General features: G+C 37.4%; 1 protein-coding gene across 10 annotated transcripts in view; it reads right to left on the bottom strand.

The window, feature by feature from the left end:
* Positions 1 to 15,584, bottom strand: part of LOC123864385 (sodium bicarbonate cotransporter 3) — a 38,554-nt gene that overhangs the window by 1,701 nt on the left and 21,269 nt on the right. Inside the window, exons 2-14 of one of the 10 annotated variants that reach the window (XM_045904782.1) lie at positions 13,722 to 13,822; positions 8,783 to 8,890; positions 6,646 to 6,702; positions 5,262 to 5,744; positions 5,027 to 5,146; positions 4,744 to 4,818; positions 3,204 to 4,279; positions 2,967 to 3,119; positions 2,432 to 2,581; positions 1,691 to 2,356; positions 1,376 to 1,618; positions 861 to 1,066; positions 497 to 596 (exon numbers count right to left, since the gene is read on the bottom strand). In XM_045904782.1, the coding sequence (XP_045760738.1) occupies positions 497 to 596; positions 861 to 1,066; positions 1,376 to 1,618; positions 1,691 to 2,356; positions 2,432 to 2,581; positions 2,967 to 3,119; positions 3,204 to 4,279; positions 4,744 to 4,818; positions 5,027 to 5,146; positions 5,262 to 5,744; positions 6,646 to 6,702; positions 8,783 to 8,890; positions 13,722 to 13,812 (3,528 nt within the window). In that variant the 5' untranslated portion in view covers positions 13,813 to 13,822. The other 9 variants (XM_045904800.1, XM_045904808.1, XM_045904791.1 and 6 more) reach the window with 9 other exon arrangements.

Below are 15,584 nucleotides of genomic sequence, written 5' to 3'. Positions count from 1 at the left end.
GTTAGAATTTACCAAATTATTAGAACCTGTTTCAATATCATGGGATTCATTTCATATCTTATCCCTTTCGACAGGTCAGACCCTTTGACACCGTAGTTTTAATCACACTCACCTCTGATTGGCTGATACTTGCATGGAAAGACCATAGTTGCAGTAAGAATACTATAAATTCAGCCAATCACAATAATTGAGATTGTAGTTTTTTTTGTTAAAAGAATATTAGCCATGCTAATCATGACTAATACTCCCCTTTCCCCTCCAATTAAGTGTAAAGCTTGTGACAAGAGTGGGTACGACAATAGTGCAACGGGTGGGGTTTGAACCGCCGAACTTTCGGAATTCAGTCCGCTTCTCAACCGTTGAGCTATCGAGACCGTTGCCTGTGATAAACACAGAGAAAAAAGCGTCTAATGCTTGTGACTGGTGCGTGCCATGCCGTGCTTCTTCAGGGTCAAAAAATGAGTTGGTGTTAAAATTTGGTATCTTTGATGCACACCTTCACTGAGTGATCGTCTTCCTCTACTTCGTCCATCGTAGAGAGACGCCTCTCGATTTCGGATAGTGCGTTCTTTGATATTAGTTTCTTGTGTTTTATACTGTAATATTTAAGAAATTTTCAATTGCCTAATAGCTTTATTTATGATGAATAAATTTGAGGGCTTGATTTAGTTAATGTTAGATAAGAAATCTGCCTTTACATCTTATTTGGGTTATAGTTAAAAAAATCAGGTCTAAATCAAAAATGCAAAAGTTGAAATTTTTAGGAAGATGACAATGTTTAAATTTAGCATTTTACGTAGTTCAAAATGAGGGAGATTTTTGAAAATCGCTATTCATAGCTATAGGTCCAGCGTACTTACACTTTTTTACCGGATTTCTGCTTGGAATCCTTTGCATCAGTCCTATTTTTAAGTTGGTTAGTATTGTTAACCTGTTTCCAAATTCCAGTTTTGTTCATCTCTTCAGATATATTTATTGATGCCAAAGGTATATTCATAATGTTTCCATTGATAAGTGGAATTTGTAAATTTTCTTGAAACGCTGGGGGGTTACTCTTATTGGTGTCCTACAATGGAACAGCCTTAGAATTGTTTTTAAACAAGCATCCCTGAAATCTAGGCATTTGAAATAAAGGTGTATGAGAAAGCGATCACATGTGTATGAGTATCCTCGTAGATTGTCTTCCAGTTTCATAAATACTTCGATATGATTGGTGTCTTTGGAAATCATAACATAGGTAATAATAGTAATTGTCAATGTTGAAAAAAAAATGTAGTCTACCTGTGTACATGGATGACAACTATGTGCAAAATGTGGTTTTGAAATGAGTTTATTTTCGACAACAAAAATGGGATAGTTTTGAACACCGTCCCACCTCAACATCGCTGAGTTCACGAAGTTCGTCTTGGTTTCTTTTTGTCATTTCTGGCATCACATCGTCTAAAATTTTCATCTCACGTCTCGTAAAGAAAAAGTCTAAAGATTTTCTGATGCCGATCATTACCACCAGCATCAGTGGGAACAGAATGGACGTCGAGGAGAAAGACTTTATCACCCAAAGACAGACGAGACAAGTCAACTGAATGGCAGTAAAGATATGAACACGGCGAATCGGCACCTGAAACATATTTGTTTTTGTAATATTCTATGATGCCATTTTTAATTTTATCGCGTATCGTAAAACACTTACCTGTCTCAGGAACATGTGGTCAGGTTGATACTTTTGTGGCATAAACATTATAAGAATCCTATCAAAGAATTGAAGACCTTTCAGGGACGCTACTCCCATATACAGGAACACACCAAATAGTACTGGCATTGGTATATGTCTCAAAACAGGAGTTAATACTACTGAACAACCTATGGTTAAAAATATGAGGATATGTGTCACTCTTTGTTCTCTGACCCCAAGAAATCGGGGCTTTTCCCCGGGCGCAGCACATTCTGATTCTACTTTCAAGGAATTCACATGATTGATGCTGAGAACTGTCGCAGCCACGAACCAAGGTAGACCCATGATTGAGCAGATTTGTATAAGAATCGCGAGGACGAACAAGTCCAGGTGATAGCCACATCCTTTCTTTAACTTGTTTTCTTTACGGTTCACAATCACTGCCGTTATTTGTTGATCCATAAATATTAGAATGGTTCCTAATAGAGCAGGTAATACGGCAACAAGGGCTGACCAAATGGGGTTGCCGCTGAAAGGAGTTATGACCCATTGTCTTGATGGCAGTGTGGGCTTAAATTCGGACGGTACCTCCAATTTCGGGGTCTTTACACCGACTTTGTAATCCAAAAATGACATTGATAATATAGCTATAATAACTGAAAAATCGCTGATGATCTGTCTGACCTGGAAAATATAATGTTAATAAATGAATGAGATACAACTTTCATAAAATTTGACAACGAAGAAGGTGTAAATTACCTTAGATGGAAAGAAGAGAGAATTCTTGAAATCTTTCAAAATAATTGAAATTGCAAATGTCCCGAGAAACAAAATAATGGACATCAAAAATACATCAGGTACGTATACTTTTGTGTCACATCCTCCACCTGCTAATGTACCATTATACAACTGGAATCAAAAGAACATCAATTATGCAAAATAAAGCAAAGGAGAATGTGGTAAGTAATAATACAAAAATGTAGAGCAATTATTATTTAACATAAAAGAATGTACTTAACTAATTCATATAAATAAATAAATAAATAAATCTTTATTATCTGAACAGAACATTATTTACAGACTTTGGTGTGAGGCACTGCCTCCTGATGAAGTGAAAACTGTGTTTCAGGAGGCAGTGTCTTCCCATAATATAGTGTACAGCACAATATAATATAACCACTTACAATAATTAATTTAAGTATATGAATATATAATATATAATTATATGAATTTATATTGATTATTGAACAACTTGAAACTCAGCCTGCGGAATTCAATAATAACGTACTCGTACCTGACAAGACTCCTTATCAACCGTAGACCAATTAAATTGCTCAGGCATTCTTGAATAATTGCTCGGTAAACAAAAACACTCGTAATTGAGGACTTCGTCAGGGCGCGTTTTCAGAGGGAACTTTTTACCGATGGAAATCACGTTTTCCACGGCCTGGAAAATAAATTTTAATGTGTTATTATTACCCATAACAAACAGTGTATAACGTATAATTTCCATATACCAAAATAATTTTACCTTGTATATAAAAATAAATGCAATTAATGTAGCAAAATTCTCCTCGGTGAATCGCGTTATATAACACACCAAAGCACTTGCGTCAATGGCTACTAAAGTTATCAGAATTATAGCAGTCCAAGTGCCGATACAAAATCTAAATGACATATAATTCCATCCAATTTGCTTACAAAACTCGAAAACTATCGTTTCAAATACTAACACGGGACCTGTCGATCCCAATATTGTTAACGGTTGGCCCGAAAAAAATCCGTAGCCCATACCACATACAAATCCAGAAACCAGAGACTCCATTGCTGCCATATTTTTTCCAGTGGCTTCACCCAGTAAACCTCCAAAGGTAATGATTGGGGAAAGGCAGGCGAAGTACAGAAATATCCAAGACGCAACGCATTGTATAGCTAAAGCATCTTTGAAATCAGACCAATACCAAGGCATTTTCCTTTTGAGATCATTTATTAAACCTCCAAAAAGTTTTCCACTTCTGGCCAGACCAGATTCTTCTCTTAATCTTGCCTCTTCTTCTTCCTCGTCAAGTTCTTCTTTCGGATTATTGTCATTTGGACGTTTACGAGGATCCTGAGAAGGGACTGCAGCGGGAGGCTCTATGCGAATAGCAGGATCCCACTCACCCGGTGGTAGCACTGTTACTGCATCTAGAAATTCGTCTATGCCTGCTAAAAGATGATCCCGCTTTTTAGCTCTGTAGGCTACTTCATGAAATATTTCGTCGGACATCAAAGTAGCCATTGCTCTACCGATTTCATGAAAACTTGAATTACTATTTGGAGGTCCGAGTAATACAAACATAAATCGAGTAGGAACAGGTACTTCTGTCAAATCTCCCATAATCGTTCCCGTTTTTAGCCTTACAAAAGCAGAAAGAGTTTTTTCTAAGAAATCAACTTCACCGACAAGTATGTTAGAAGCTTCTGCGCCAGGAGGTATTTTACGCATGAAATGAGTATTGCTTTTGTGGTTGATATCGCCATTCATAGGAAGATCGCTTGAGCTGTGATTACGATGCATTGATAAATTGCTTGGGCTTTTTACCATTCCCTCGTCGTGAGCACCACCTAGAATATTGCAAAATATGTAACAAATATATATCTCCTGCTTACTTCAATAGAAAGGCAGCCGGTCATCTAATTTGAAAATTCAAACAAGACAATCATATCAAAATATCTAAAAATTTAAAAATGCAAAGTACTAAAATGTAATGGTTTTCACATCGTTGTCTTATGTTCAGTAGATCGAAGTAACTTCAACTGTACCCACTATGAATTATGAGTATTTTAATGATTATACCTACGAGTAATCATGAATTATATGAAAATAATATAAAATTAAGCACAGCAAAAGCTAATTTTATAAAAATAGCAATGTACCTACGTCTAATGAAAGTGTAGAAATTGCATTGAGCCCAAATAATATAAATGAGGATACAACGGACATCAAAATTATTAGTGTAGAACATTTAAATAAGTACGATTGTAAAATATAGTACATCGATGACAACAGATTAATGGTAAGCGGTTACCCGCACTAGAGATGCCTAGGAATCGACCAAATTCTCCTTTGTGGGTATGTCCAGTTGATGTACTGCTTTCGTCAACTGTAATATAACGCCAATTGATCACAAATCAAAAGAATTTCAAGGCCCTACATTTGTAGTTAGGAAATCTTAGTTATTCACACATGAACACCAATTAATAAATATACAGTGTGCATAAATTGAAATTAGCTGGGTGGTGCTTGCGTGTTAAGTGTCAGTAAAAGGGCGTGGTTTTGTGCGCACATCATTGTTAAACGCTTTTCCAGACCTGGGACGGCTAGGTATGAGCCTCTCGTGTCGACAGCATGAAGAAAGGGAGTATTTGGAGCCGTAGTGGACTCCCGACAACTCCTCGGACTGGAGCGTCGAGAGCCACCATCCTGGAAATCTAACATAATATTGTATGACATTGCCCATGTCATCCTACCTATTTCATTAAACATATTAGAAAATCTAAGATGCCAAATATTAAATTATGTAATGGATAAAAATATTTTACTTACTTTTACAGGAAGAGTGATTTCTCCCTATGTCTGCTAAGGACCGGATTAAAGGCAGTCTTGACATGTTATTGTGATTACGTCTTTCGTGTTGATGTCTATGTCTTCTTAATAGTGCGTCTTTGACTTTTTCTCTTCTATCGTATGCTAAAGCACCTTCAGCGATCATGTTATCGAGAACATTTTCAGCTACTTGTTCCAAACAACTCGCTTCCAAATCGAGTATAACTGCTCCGTTTAAAATGAGACTCCGTAATTCAAATAGTGAATGTAGTGAAAGCGTGGCAACATGTGGTTTCGACCATCGGTTGCCACCTTCTTCGACGTCCTCCTCAAATTTGATCCATCGAGCTGTTTCTTTCCATTCCAACTCGTCTCCGTCTTTGACGAGTTCTTCCATTTCAGAAAAAAGTGGATGTGATTCAAATGAGGAGTCGTCCACATCTTCCCCGAGTATGAATTGCACTCTTTGTGCAGGTGGAGTCACTGAAAAGAAAATTATATGAAGCTTAAATAGACAGCCTTGGTAATTGAAGATATTAACAGGGCTCTTCCGTCACTCGTTTCATACAATCGTAGTTCCAATTTCATTTGAGTATTAAGCAACCAAAGTCCATGAAATTTTGCAGACATATTCTAGAAACTAATATCTGTGTCTGTGGTGTTTTAGATTTTTCTACAAATATGTAGTTTTAAAATTACAGGGGCTCAAAGATTTATATGAAAATTTTTAAGACCGCGTAACTTTGAAACCGAATATTTTAACAGAAATCTGGAAAACCACAGACATAGATATTAGTTTCTAGAATATGTCTGCAAAATTTCATGGACTTTGGTTGCTTAATATTCAAATGAAATTGGAGTGACGGAGAGAGCCCTCTTAAGTAGATATATTTAATTTAACTTGGAGTTATTAATTTATTTGGAACACAGAGAAAATTAAACATGAATTAAAACCAACTTATATCGAAACTGAGGAAATGACACTGAATGAATGATATCGAAACTGAAGATATAATTTTAAAAAGTCATCTACAGTACGCGACAGGTCGAGATGGCAAACGGGGCATCACTCATGAGGCGGGGGGACGCCCCGCACACCCGCGACATCCCGCTCTGGGTTAGCGCGGGGGCTATGCGGGTGTGCGGGGCGTCCCCATCCCTCGACCTATCGCGTACTATAGGAGAAAAACCGACCATGCATCCGAAAATAGTTTGAAAAATTATGTTCTTGAATATAGTAAAGAAAATGGATTACGAATGAATTGTTCTCATGCTGATTTGATTTTACGATGGTAAATGAGTAGAAGACATCTCGTTTATGAATGGGTAGAAGTGTTAGAGATGGGTTAGAGAAAATCTAAATGAATCGCGATTTTCGTCTTACATGTTTCGCCATCTTCCGTTACGCTAAGTCTTCGACCTCGAGCCATTATTGGTGGGCCTACGGATTTGAATCAGTTACATTAATTATTTACTATGCATGAGTACTTTAATTTAAATAATATTAGAAAATATAATCCAAGAAAGCTGACGTGTTAGTTCACATGGAAATTTAATATTATCGGTAGAGACGGGAAATTGTGTTTGTTTGTTGGTTTGTCTTTCAATCAGGTCTCAACAGAGCAATGGATTGATGTGATTTTTTGCATGGTTAAAGTTAAAGAACTGAAGAGTAACGCAGGTTACTTTTAGGAAAATCAAAGAGTTCAAATGGGATATTCAAAAACTAAATTCACGCGAACGAAGTCGCGGGCACCAGCTAGTAATATATAAAAAAGGAAATCAGTTGGTATAGTTAAAAAAAAATAGCAGCTTGTATCTTACTGTACACACACACGCGAAAGAAGTGAAACTTCTGATTTCTTTAAATAAATGTAACCAGATGATATTTTCGTAATCAGCACCCTTGCCAAAATATTCGGCCATAGATAGAAATTAGAATAGGTAGATATTTTCGACCGCGATTTCTTATCTCGTGACAACTGTAACTTATCTGATTTTCTTTCATCTTCAATGAGCTAACGAACCTTTTCATAACCTTTGGAGTGAAATTGCTGAGGGGGCGAATAAGTATCTACTCGCATTTTAAGATCAGAGATAAAGGAAATGGTATTCTTCGCCTCACAGATTCCTTAACACTTATTACTACGAGATCGAGTCGGATTATGAGAGAAAATGAAAATCAAACAACGTTATAAAGGGGATATAAACACAGAAGAGTTCGAAACAGTTTGATCAAACTCGACATTTCGCGACACGAGGGGAAAATGTATCGCGAAACTTTTGATTGATGTATTGTGATTATCGCAAATCGCTGTTGTTTGATGGATTTATGATACCTACTTACTCTTGCTTATATTGCGAATTTTAGCCAATATTGCAAGTGTCAACCTGCGAAGCTGTGGAAGGCTTGTTTTACCTAGCATTTGCATCATTTAGTAACAGAAAGAAGTGTAGTGCAAAGGGTACCTAGTAGGTTTTACTATTTTCAGATCCAAATAGTAGAAACGTACAGGGTGTTCGGTAATTAGTATATAAAGATGACGCGTACCCATGCTACTTTGATCTGATAAATACAATGCTGAAGTATAATGACGAAATAAAATTATGAAAATTTCCATACAAAATTAAAAAAAAAAAATTATGTCAACGTTTTCTTGACCCTAACGTGTCCTAACTCACTGAGATCGTTGGCCATCTTTAGATAGGCCTAGGCCAACGATCTCAGTGAGTTAGGGCACGTTAGGGCCATAAAAACTTGGACATAAAAAAAAATTTGTGTGGAAATTTTTATAATTTTATTTTGTCATTTTACTTCAGCATTGTATTTATCAGATCAAAGTAGCATGGGTACGTGTCGTCATTATATACTAATTACCAAACACCCTGTATTACCTTTTAGGAACTTGATATACCTAGCAAGCACTCCAGGCATGTGGATGTGAGGCTGGAATGGGTATAGATAATAATGTATAGTGCTCTATGAAACGAGACGGTTGCATAGCGGGTGTTCGTTGTTTTAGATTAGATTTTCGTCCCATGGAGTGTCATACATTTTTGTTTTCATAGCGTCAGTCCACGGGCTTGTGATGCATACTTACTATATCAAACCCTTTAACTGAGACTGTTCCTGAGGGGATGATAAAAAAAATGCTACGCCAATCGCGCGTCACGCTTTCCACACCGTGAAGTTACGGTCTTAGGCCGACACAAGCGAAGCGAAAAATCGTAGGTCTATGGGCCGACATAATGAAGCCATGCATCTTTCATCGCTCCAATACGACCATGTTCTTCAAATTGAATCAATAAAATGTAGTTAGACCCATTTTTTCTTTATAGTCATGGCAGATCTTCAAGTTCTTATATAAGAGAATGAAATGTAGGAGAATTGAATTTCACTTTCCAAAGAAAGTGAAACAGTCGTGTGAATCGACTGCGATGGCTAATAATTTTCAATTTCGTCATCTGTTTCATGTGAAATACCTACTTGATAACTGTTGGAGTATAAATAAAAATGTTACCAGGTCTTTCTGGGTCCTTTTCGCCATTACGATGGTGCTTGTGTTTGCGGTGGGAGTGTCTTCGAGCTGGTACATGAACTCCTACGAACACGGTATGTGCTCGGTGCCCTGAAAAAGATTTTTTAAATGTTAACATCGCTGTTTGCTCAAAGTCTTAGGCTACGATAGTATTCTATCCATCTATATCTATCGGAATAGGTAACCCTAGTGAAGTGTCATTGAAGTGTTCAAAATTACACCCTATAACATCATTTTTTCAGCTTTATTTTACAAAATGATAAGTACAAAAGAATCTCATTGCTAAGTATTGCGATTAGCGCTTACTTAACAGTCATGGTTTTTCATTCCATTACAAATTAGTCCTTGACTGCGATCTCACCTCGTGGTCAGTGATCATGCAGTCTAAGGTGGAAGAGTATAACATTGAAGGGATAGCATGGAATGGGGGGTAATTGGTACACCACTGTATTGTTATATTTAAAAGAATATAAGTACTTAATATCCGTAGAGATTGTCGGACACCTGAAAGTTTTGGATATCTTGCAAATAGTAGGTACATATCTAGGCCTATGCAATACACATGCTTCTCGGTAAGTAATACATATATTCATATCGTGCAATTGGTAGAATAATTAGATCAGTTCTCAGAACGCTCAAAGCAAATTATCCCACTCTGCGGCGGACGGTAATTTGCAATCTAACGAGGACTATCTATATTGGCTGGTATGAATCTTATATGTATCAAGCCAATAGTTGAAGCCTATTCAAATTGAAACAAAATGATAAGTATAGGACACTAGTGCTTTTATGCTACGTCGAGGCAATCGAGGTGGGGGATGTCCCGCACACACACACAGTCACAGTCCCCGGCTAGCCCGGTGCGGGCGAGCGTGGGTGACGTGCCCCCGCCTCATACCCCGCTTGCCATCTCGACCTGTCGCGAACCATAGATGTTCTGTCAAGATACATCACTTGAATAAATATTTACCTACATTATATTTACCCACTTTAGGTAAGAAATCGGGTAAAGTACCTACGAGTGTGTATGCATGACGAGGCGTTTACTGCATTTCATCATTCAGTAGGTATTGGGAGATCATAACTCGAGAGAACATAAATCATTATTTGTATGTACATGGACGTGAGTTGATAGGATGTGATGACAACCAATCAATCTCCCGGAATTACATGCCTTCTTACCTATAGGTACCTAAGTAATTGGTAGGTATATGAGTTTCAGTAGGTAAGTAAAGTGAAAAAACTGGCCAAGTGCGAGTCAGACTTGCGCACCGAGGGTTCCGTACGCGGGTATTTCTGTGTGTTTTAGAATGTACCTATACACCTGTACCTATGTACCTGTACAGGTATACGTATTTGGTAGTTTACTTTGAAAATTGAAACACATTTTAATTTATTTTAATGATGTAACCACAAATTCACGGTTTTCGGATTTATTCCTTTACTCGTGCTTTAAGACCTACCTACCTGCCAAATTTCATGATTCTAGGTCAACGGGAAGTACCCTATAGGTTTTCTTGACAGACACGACAGACGGACGGACGGACAGACAGACAGACATCAAAGTGATCCTATAGGGGTTCCGTTTTTCCTTTTGAGGTACGGAACCCTAAAAATACATAGCCACCTACCTACTCCACCCAAAAAAGGACCCCAAACAACCACTGGGCGTCGCGCAGGGGAGGCTCCGGCGCATGTTCGTAAGAGTTCCCGGAGCCTCCTAATATGCTCTGAGGATGGCCATCGAGGGGGTTTTAGTGGGTACAAATCCCACATAACCCGATCTCTCCTCAAAGAGGTCGGGTATCTTGTGAAGATTTCCCCCCCCGTCAACAAAAAAAAAGGGTAGGTATGTACAAAATTACTTCAGACGTGTGGGCTACCTGTGACAAATTACTGTGTAAAAGAAAATCGTGAGAAAACTTGGAATGGGTTAAACTTGGCTAACTAATTAATAGTTTGTTGAACGAGAACAGGTCGCTAGAGATATTGTTAATTTAATATGAGGTAAGTAGGTACCTATAAATATTTTTTTATTGCTTGATAGGCTTGCGCTTGACGACAATCATGCTTAAAAAGTTATGATGTGGTCTGCTGGAGCGCGCCTGTACAGTACAGTAGATTTTTGGACAGTGTTTTTTTAAACCAACTTCAAAGTTTTTTGAATACAAAGAGTAAAATTTTCGTAGACAGAGGCACAAGCATAATTTTCAGGTCGATGGTCAGTTCAAATAAGACCATTTCTTGTAGTTCATAAATAGGTAGGTATTTGTACGTGGTGTTTTAAAAAAAATAATGCACCGTAAGGTATAATAATATAAAATAAAAGATTATCCAGACTCCAGATGAAGTTTTGTGAAATAGTTACACACGAGCATCTGGCAAATATGTCCATATCGTAACTAAGCATAAGTTTCTAATTACTTAAAAGCATAGCCATAATATAAGTACGTGGTGGAAATTTTACGTGATGAAGTTCGCAAAGCGAAAAATCTGAAATGGAGTTAGTTGATAAAAGTTTATTTAAACTTTCCAGTAAAAATAAAAATAGTTTTTTTAGAAATCGGCAATAATGCTTCATAAACAAAGTTACTTTTGCGGTCCCAAATAAAAGAAATTTGTTTTTGGAATAGTAGATTAAGTTAATCAACAAGTGTAAATTAAAAATTTATATCACCCCCGACAAGTGAAGGTTACAGTAACTGATAACTTTCAAACGGCTGAACCGATTATTTTGGATTATAGCTAAGAACACTCTCGATCAAGCCACCTTTCAAACAAAAATAACTAAATTTAAATCAGTTCATTAGTTTAGGAACTACGATGCCACAGACAGATGCACAGATACGCAGATACACACGTCAAACTTATAACACCCCTCTTTTTGGGTCAAGGTTAATAAAATATAACTATTTATCTATATCTTTATTTCCAAGTTATGAAACCCTTGGTGTACGAATGTGACTCACTCTTGCCCGTTTTCGTACAGGTAGGTAAGTATAAGATTTATGTAAGTAGGTACGTACCTAGGTAGATACCTTATGTTTTTTTTTTAAACTATGATATAAATAAGTATAAAACCTAAAATAAAATCCCAGGCGCCCGTTTACTCGTTACTTACGAGTTTCTTCGAAAAGTTTTCAGCGATTTGTTGACATTTGAAGCCACTTTATTTTTTAACCCCCGACCCAAAAAGAGGGGTGTTATAAGTTTGACGTGTGTATCTGTGTATCTGTGTATCTGTGTATCTGTGTGTCTGTGTATCTGTGTATCTGTGTATCTGTCTGTGGCATCGTAGCGCCTAAACGAATGAACCGATTTTAATTTACTTTTTTGTTTGAAAGGTGGCTTGATCGAGAGTGTTCTTAGCTATAATCCAAAAAAATTGGTTCAGCCGTTTAAGACTTATCAGCTCTTTTCTAGTTTTCTTGTAGAAAAGAAGGTTAGATAACCGTTAGGTTCATAATATTATGTCAATTGACAAATGTCAAGCTGTCAAGATGGACGTTGCCTAAATACATAATTATTTATTTGAAAATGATGTTTTGGAAAACTCAAATACTTTGTCGGGGGTGTTATAAATTTTTAATTTACACTTGTCAATAGTTTATCCATAAGAAAAATATTTTTCCAAGAAAATAGGTAGGTATACCTAGGTAACGATTGCTATGCAGTGTAAATTAAAAAACTCTGGTTTAGCATGACTAAGGCTAATAAAGAAAGTTCTTTATGCATTCCAAGTTTACGCTTGCGGTTACACTATCTACCTAGTACCTACATTGTATTTCAAATGCTTCAATCGGAGAGGTGCCTTTATATAAAAAAGCAGTTATTTCAAAATCAGAGACGGACAATTTTTCTTTAATGTATCTACCTTACTGATTTTAACTAAACGTTAGAATAACAAAATGTTTGTTATCTCACAACCCTTGTCCAAGCCTTTGTGAAAGCTCCCGCCACCCCTTCTGACCTATTTTCTCTTCATAAAGACACTCCCGACGCAACTCCTCATGGAGAAAATAATATTATCTTATAAAAACCGGTCAAGTGCCAGTCGGACTCGCTCACGAAGGGTTCCGTACCATTAGGTAAGATATAGCCAGGCTAAAGGCCATAGCCAACTTACACGACTCTGCTCCCACCCAACCAAAGTATAAGCATTCAAACATCGTACTCTGGAGATGCACTTGAAACAACATAAAATAGCAACGGCCGGTAAGCGAGCTTGCTGCAACCTTTGCACTCAATAATAATTTACGTTTTGCGTATCGAACAGCCTGTTAGCTGTAGGCGCTGGAGCAGCGAGTTATCTGCTAAGCTGTACAGGGTGTTGTGCAGGAGCTGTGTTGCAACGGTGTCGTGTAAGTGGGCTACGACCTTATGGACCTACTTTTTATTTTTTGAATTTGGAACACCTATTTTGATATTCTTATAAATAATTGTACTATAGCTGCAATAGAAAATACACATTCAGTGAAAACTTCAACTCCCTACCTATGTATTATGACTTACGGTTCATAAGATACAACCCGCTGACAGACAGGGACGAATGGACAAGGGAGGCTTAGTAATAAGCTCTGGTTGGCACTCTTAGGGTACCTACGGAACCCTAAAAACGAGAACTTGGCAAAGGATACAAGGAAAATGTTTTAAGGCAGATTGATAATACAAACTATGCAAACGGGGGAAAATCTACAAACGAAAAACTCTGTTAATAAACAAACCGCTGTTCTTATTTAAATCGAACTCAATGTTTTGTGGACAAATAATTGTTTCTAGAACGTGTCTACACATTGAATTTTATTGGTTCATAACAAAACTACGTTTGTATAGACGGCGCTGGGGAACGCGTTAGGGAAACTCCTCTGTACCTATACGATGTGTGAGCCAGTATGTTGGTTCATTTGTCCGTATGACTGACCTTCAAAATCCTGTTCCGTATAGTCGTGGTGTGTGTGTTTCCTCGCAGCTGGATCTGTCGGGGCCTCGTCATCGTCAGCTCTCCCGTCCATCCTCCACTGCCTGCAATAAATGAGTAACCTTTTAATACCATAATATCTAATTTATTTTTCCCCTTTCCCCTCCAACTAAGCCTAAAGCTTGTGCTAGGAGTAGGTACGACAATAATGCAACGGCTGGGGTTTGGACCTCCGACCTTTCGGAATTCAATCCACTCTTATAACCGTTGAGCTATTGAGGCTTAACGTATTGAGTCTTGATGTATTTTTTAACCGACTTCCAAAAAAGGAGGAGGTTCTCAATTCGTCGGGATCTTTTTTTTTTTTTTTTTTATTTATTTTTTTATATTTTTTATGTATGTTCCCCGATTACTCAAAGACCCCTAGACCGATTTGGAAAATTTTTTTTTTTGTTTGAAAGGGTATACTGTGCAGGTGGTCCCATATAAATTTGGTGAAGATCTGATGAATATCTTCGGAGATGGAGAACAGAACTCCTCAATGGATAAGAGAAAATTGCTCGCGATCACTGTAATAGCTTAGTAAACAGTAGGGTTTTAACTGGGCACAGCATATTATAGTACAGTGGGGCCACTAAAAATTGTGAAATAAAAAATTTTCAAAAGAAAAAGAAAACCGACTTCAAAAACCAAAAACACTAAAAAGTAGAAAATAATTTTTGTTTAGCTACACATGTAATGTACCTAGGTATGAAGTCGGGCGAGCTTCACTCTTGGATTTCTAATTTTGTTTTAATATGCTCGCTCGACTTCATACCTAGGCACATTACATGTGTAGCTAAACAAAAATTATTTTCTACTTTTTAGTGTTTTTGGTTTTTGAAGTCGGTTTTCTTTTTCTTTTATAGTCCTGAATTGTTCCGTTTGCCGTGGAGACCCTGGGGCCCTGGAGTCTTAGTACTAAAAAAAATTTACGGGACATTTCACCGCGTTTAATAGCCTCATCGGGTCACAGAAGGGCTGGCTCATTTTTTGCGCAACGGATCAGCCTGGCTGTCCAGCGTGGAAAAGCAGCCAGTATTCTTGGCACCATTCCACGCGAACAACATCTGTTAAAATGTGTATTTTACGTTTATTGGTATAGCTTGGCAGGTGTCTACATAATCCCAATATTCAAGGGTTGGCTCAGTCAAATAAGCAAATATTTACATGTCCTCTTATAGATATATTGACAAAGTTGGCAAAATCATGTATTTGAAGTAGGTAGGCTGGAGAATAAACGCTACAAGTGTAAATTAAAAATTTATAACACCCCTGACAAGTGAAGGTTACAGTAACTAGAAAAGAGCTGATAACTTTCAAACCGCTCAATCGATTTTCTTGGATTATAGCTAAGAACACTCTCGATCAAGCCACCTATCGAACAAAAAAAAACTAAATTAAAATCGGTTCATTAGTTTAGGAGCTACGATTCCGCAGACAGCACAGATACCTACACAGATACACACGTCAAACTTATAACACCCTTCTTTTTGGGTCGGGGATAAAAAAATAGGCTATTTGCACCTCTATGAAGCGTTGATTGGAAACGTGTTCCGATTTAACGTACAATTTGCATAATGCTTTCCGAACCCTCAAACTTTAACAATTTACTTTGACTGTGGTTTCAGGGCCGGTAAATACAGGTACAATCTTGGCTTGTATTTGCTTGATTGATATTTGAGTTTGGTCAGAGGTTACCTCAGATTATCTATTACTTTAATTGGTGGTATTAAGTAGGATTGTCTATAATTCCATCGTCATTCACTATGATACTAAAATGATGATGCTGTGAGCCATCTAGAAATAAAAGCTCTAAATAAAAGT

This window comes from Maniola jurtina, chromosome 1 (genome assembly GCF_905333055.1).
Source record: "Maniola jurtina chromosome 1, ilManJurt1.1, whole genome shotgun sequence".
Taxonomy (NCBI): Eukaryota; Metazoa; Arthropoda; class Insecta; order Lepidoptera; family Nymphalidae; genus Maniola; species Maniola jurtina.
This window is presented reverse-complemented; position numbering and strand designations above follow the sequence as displayed.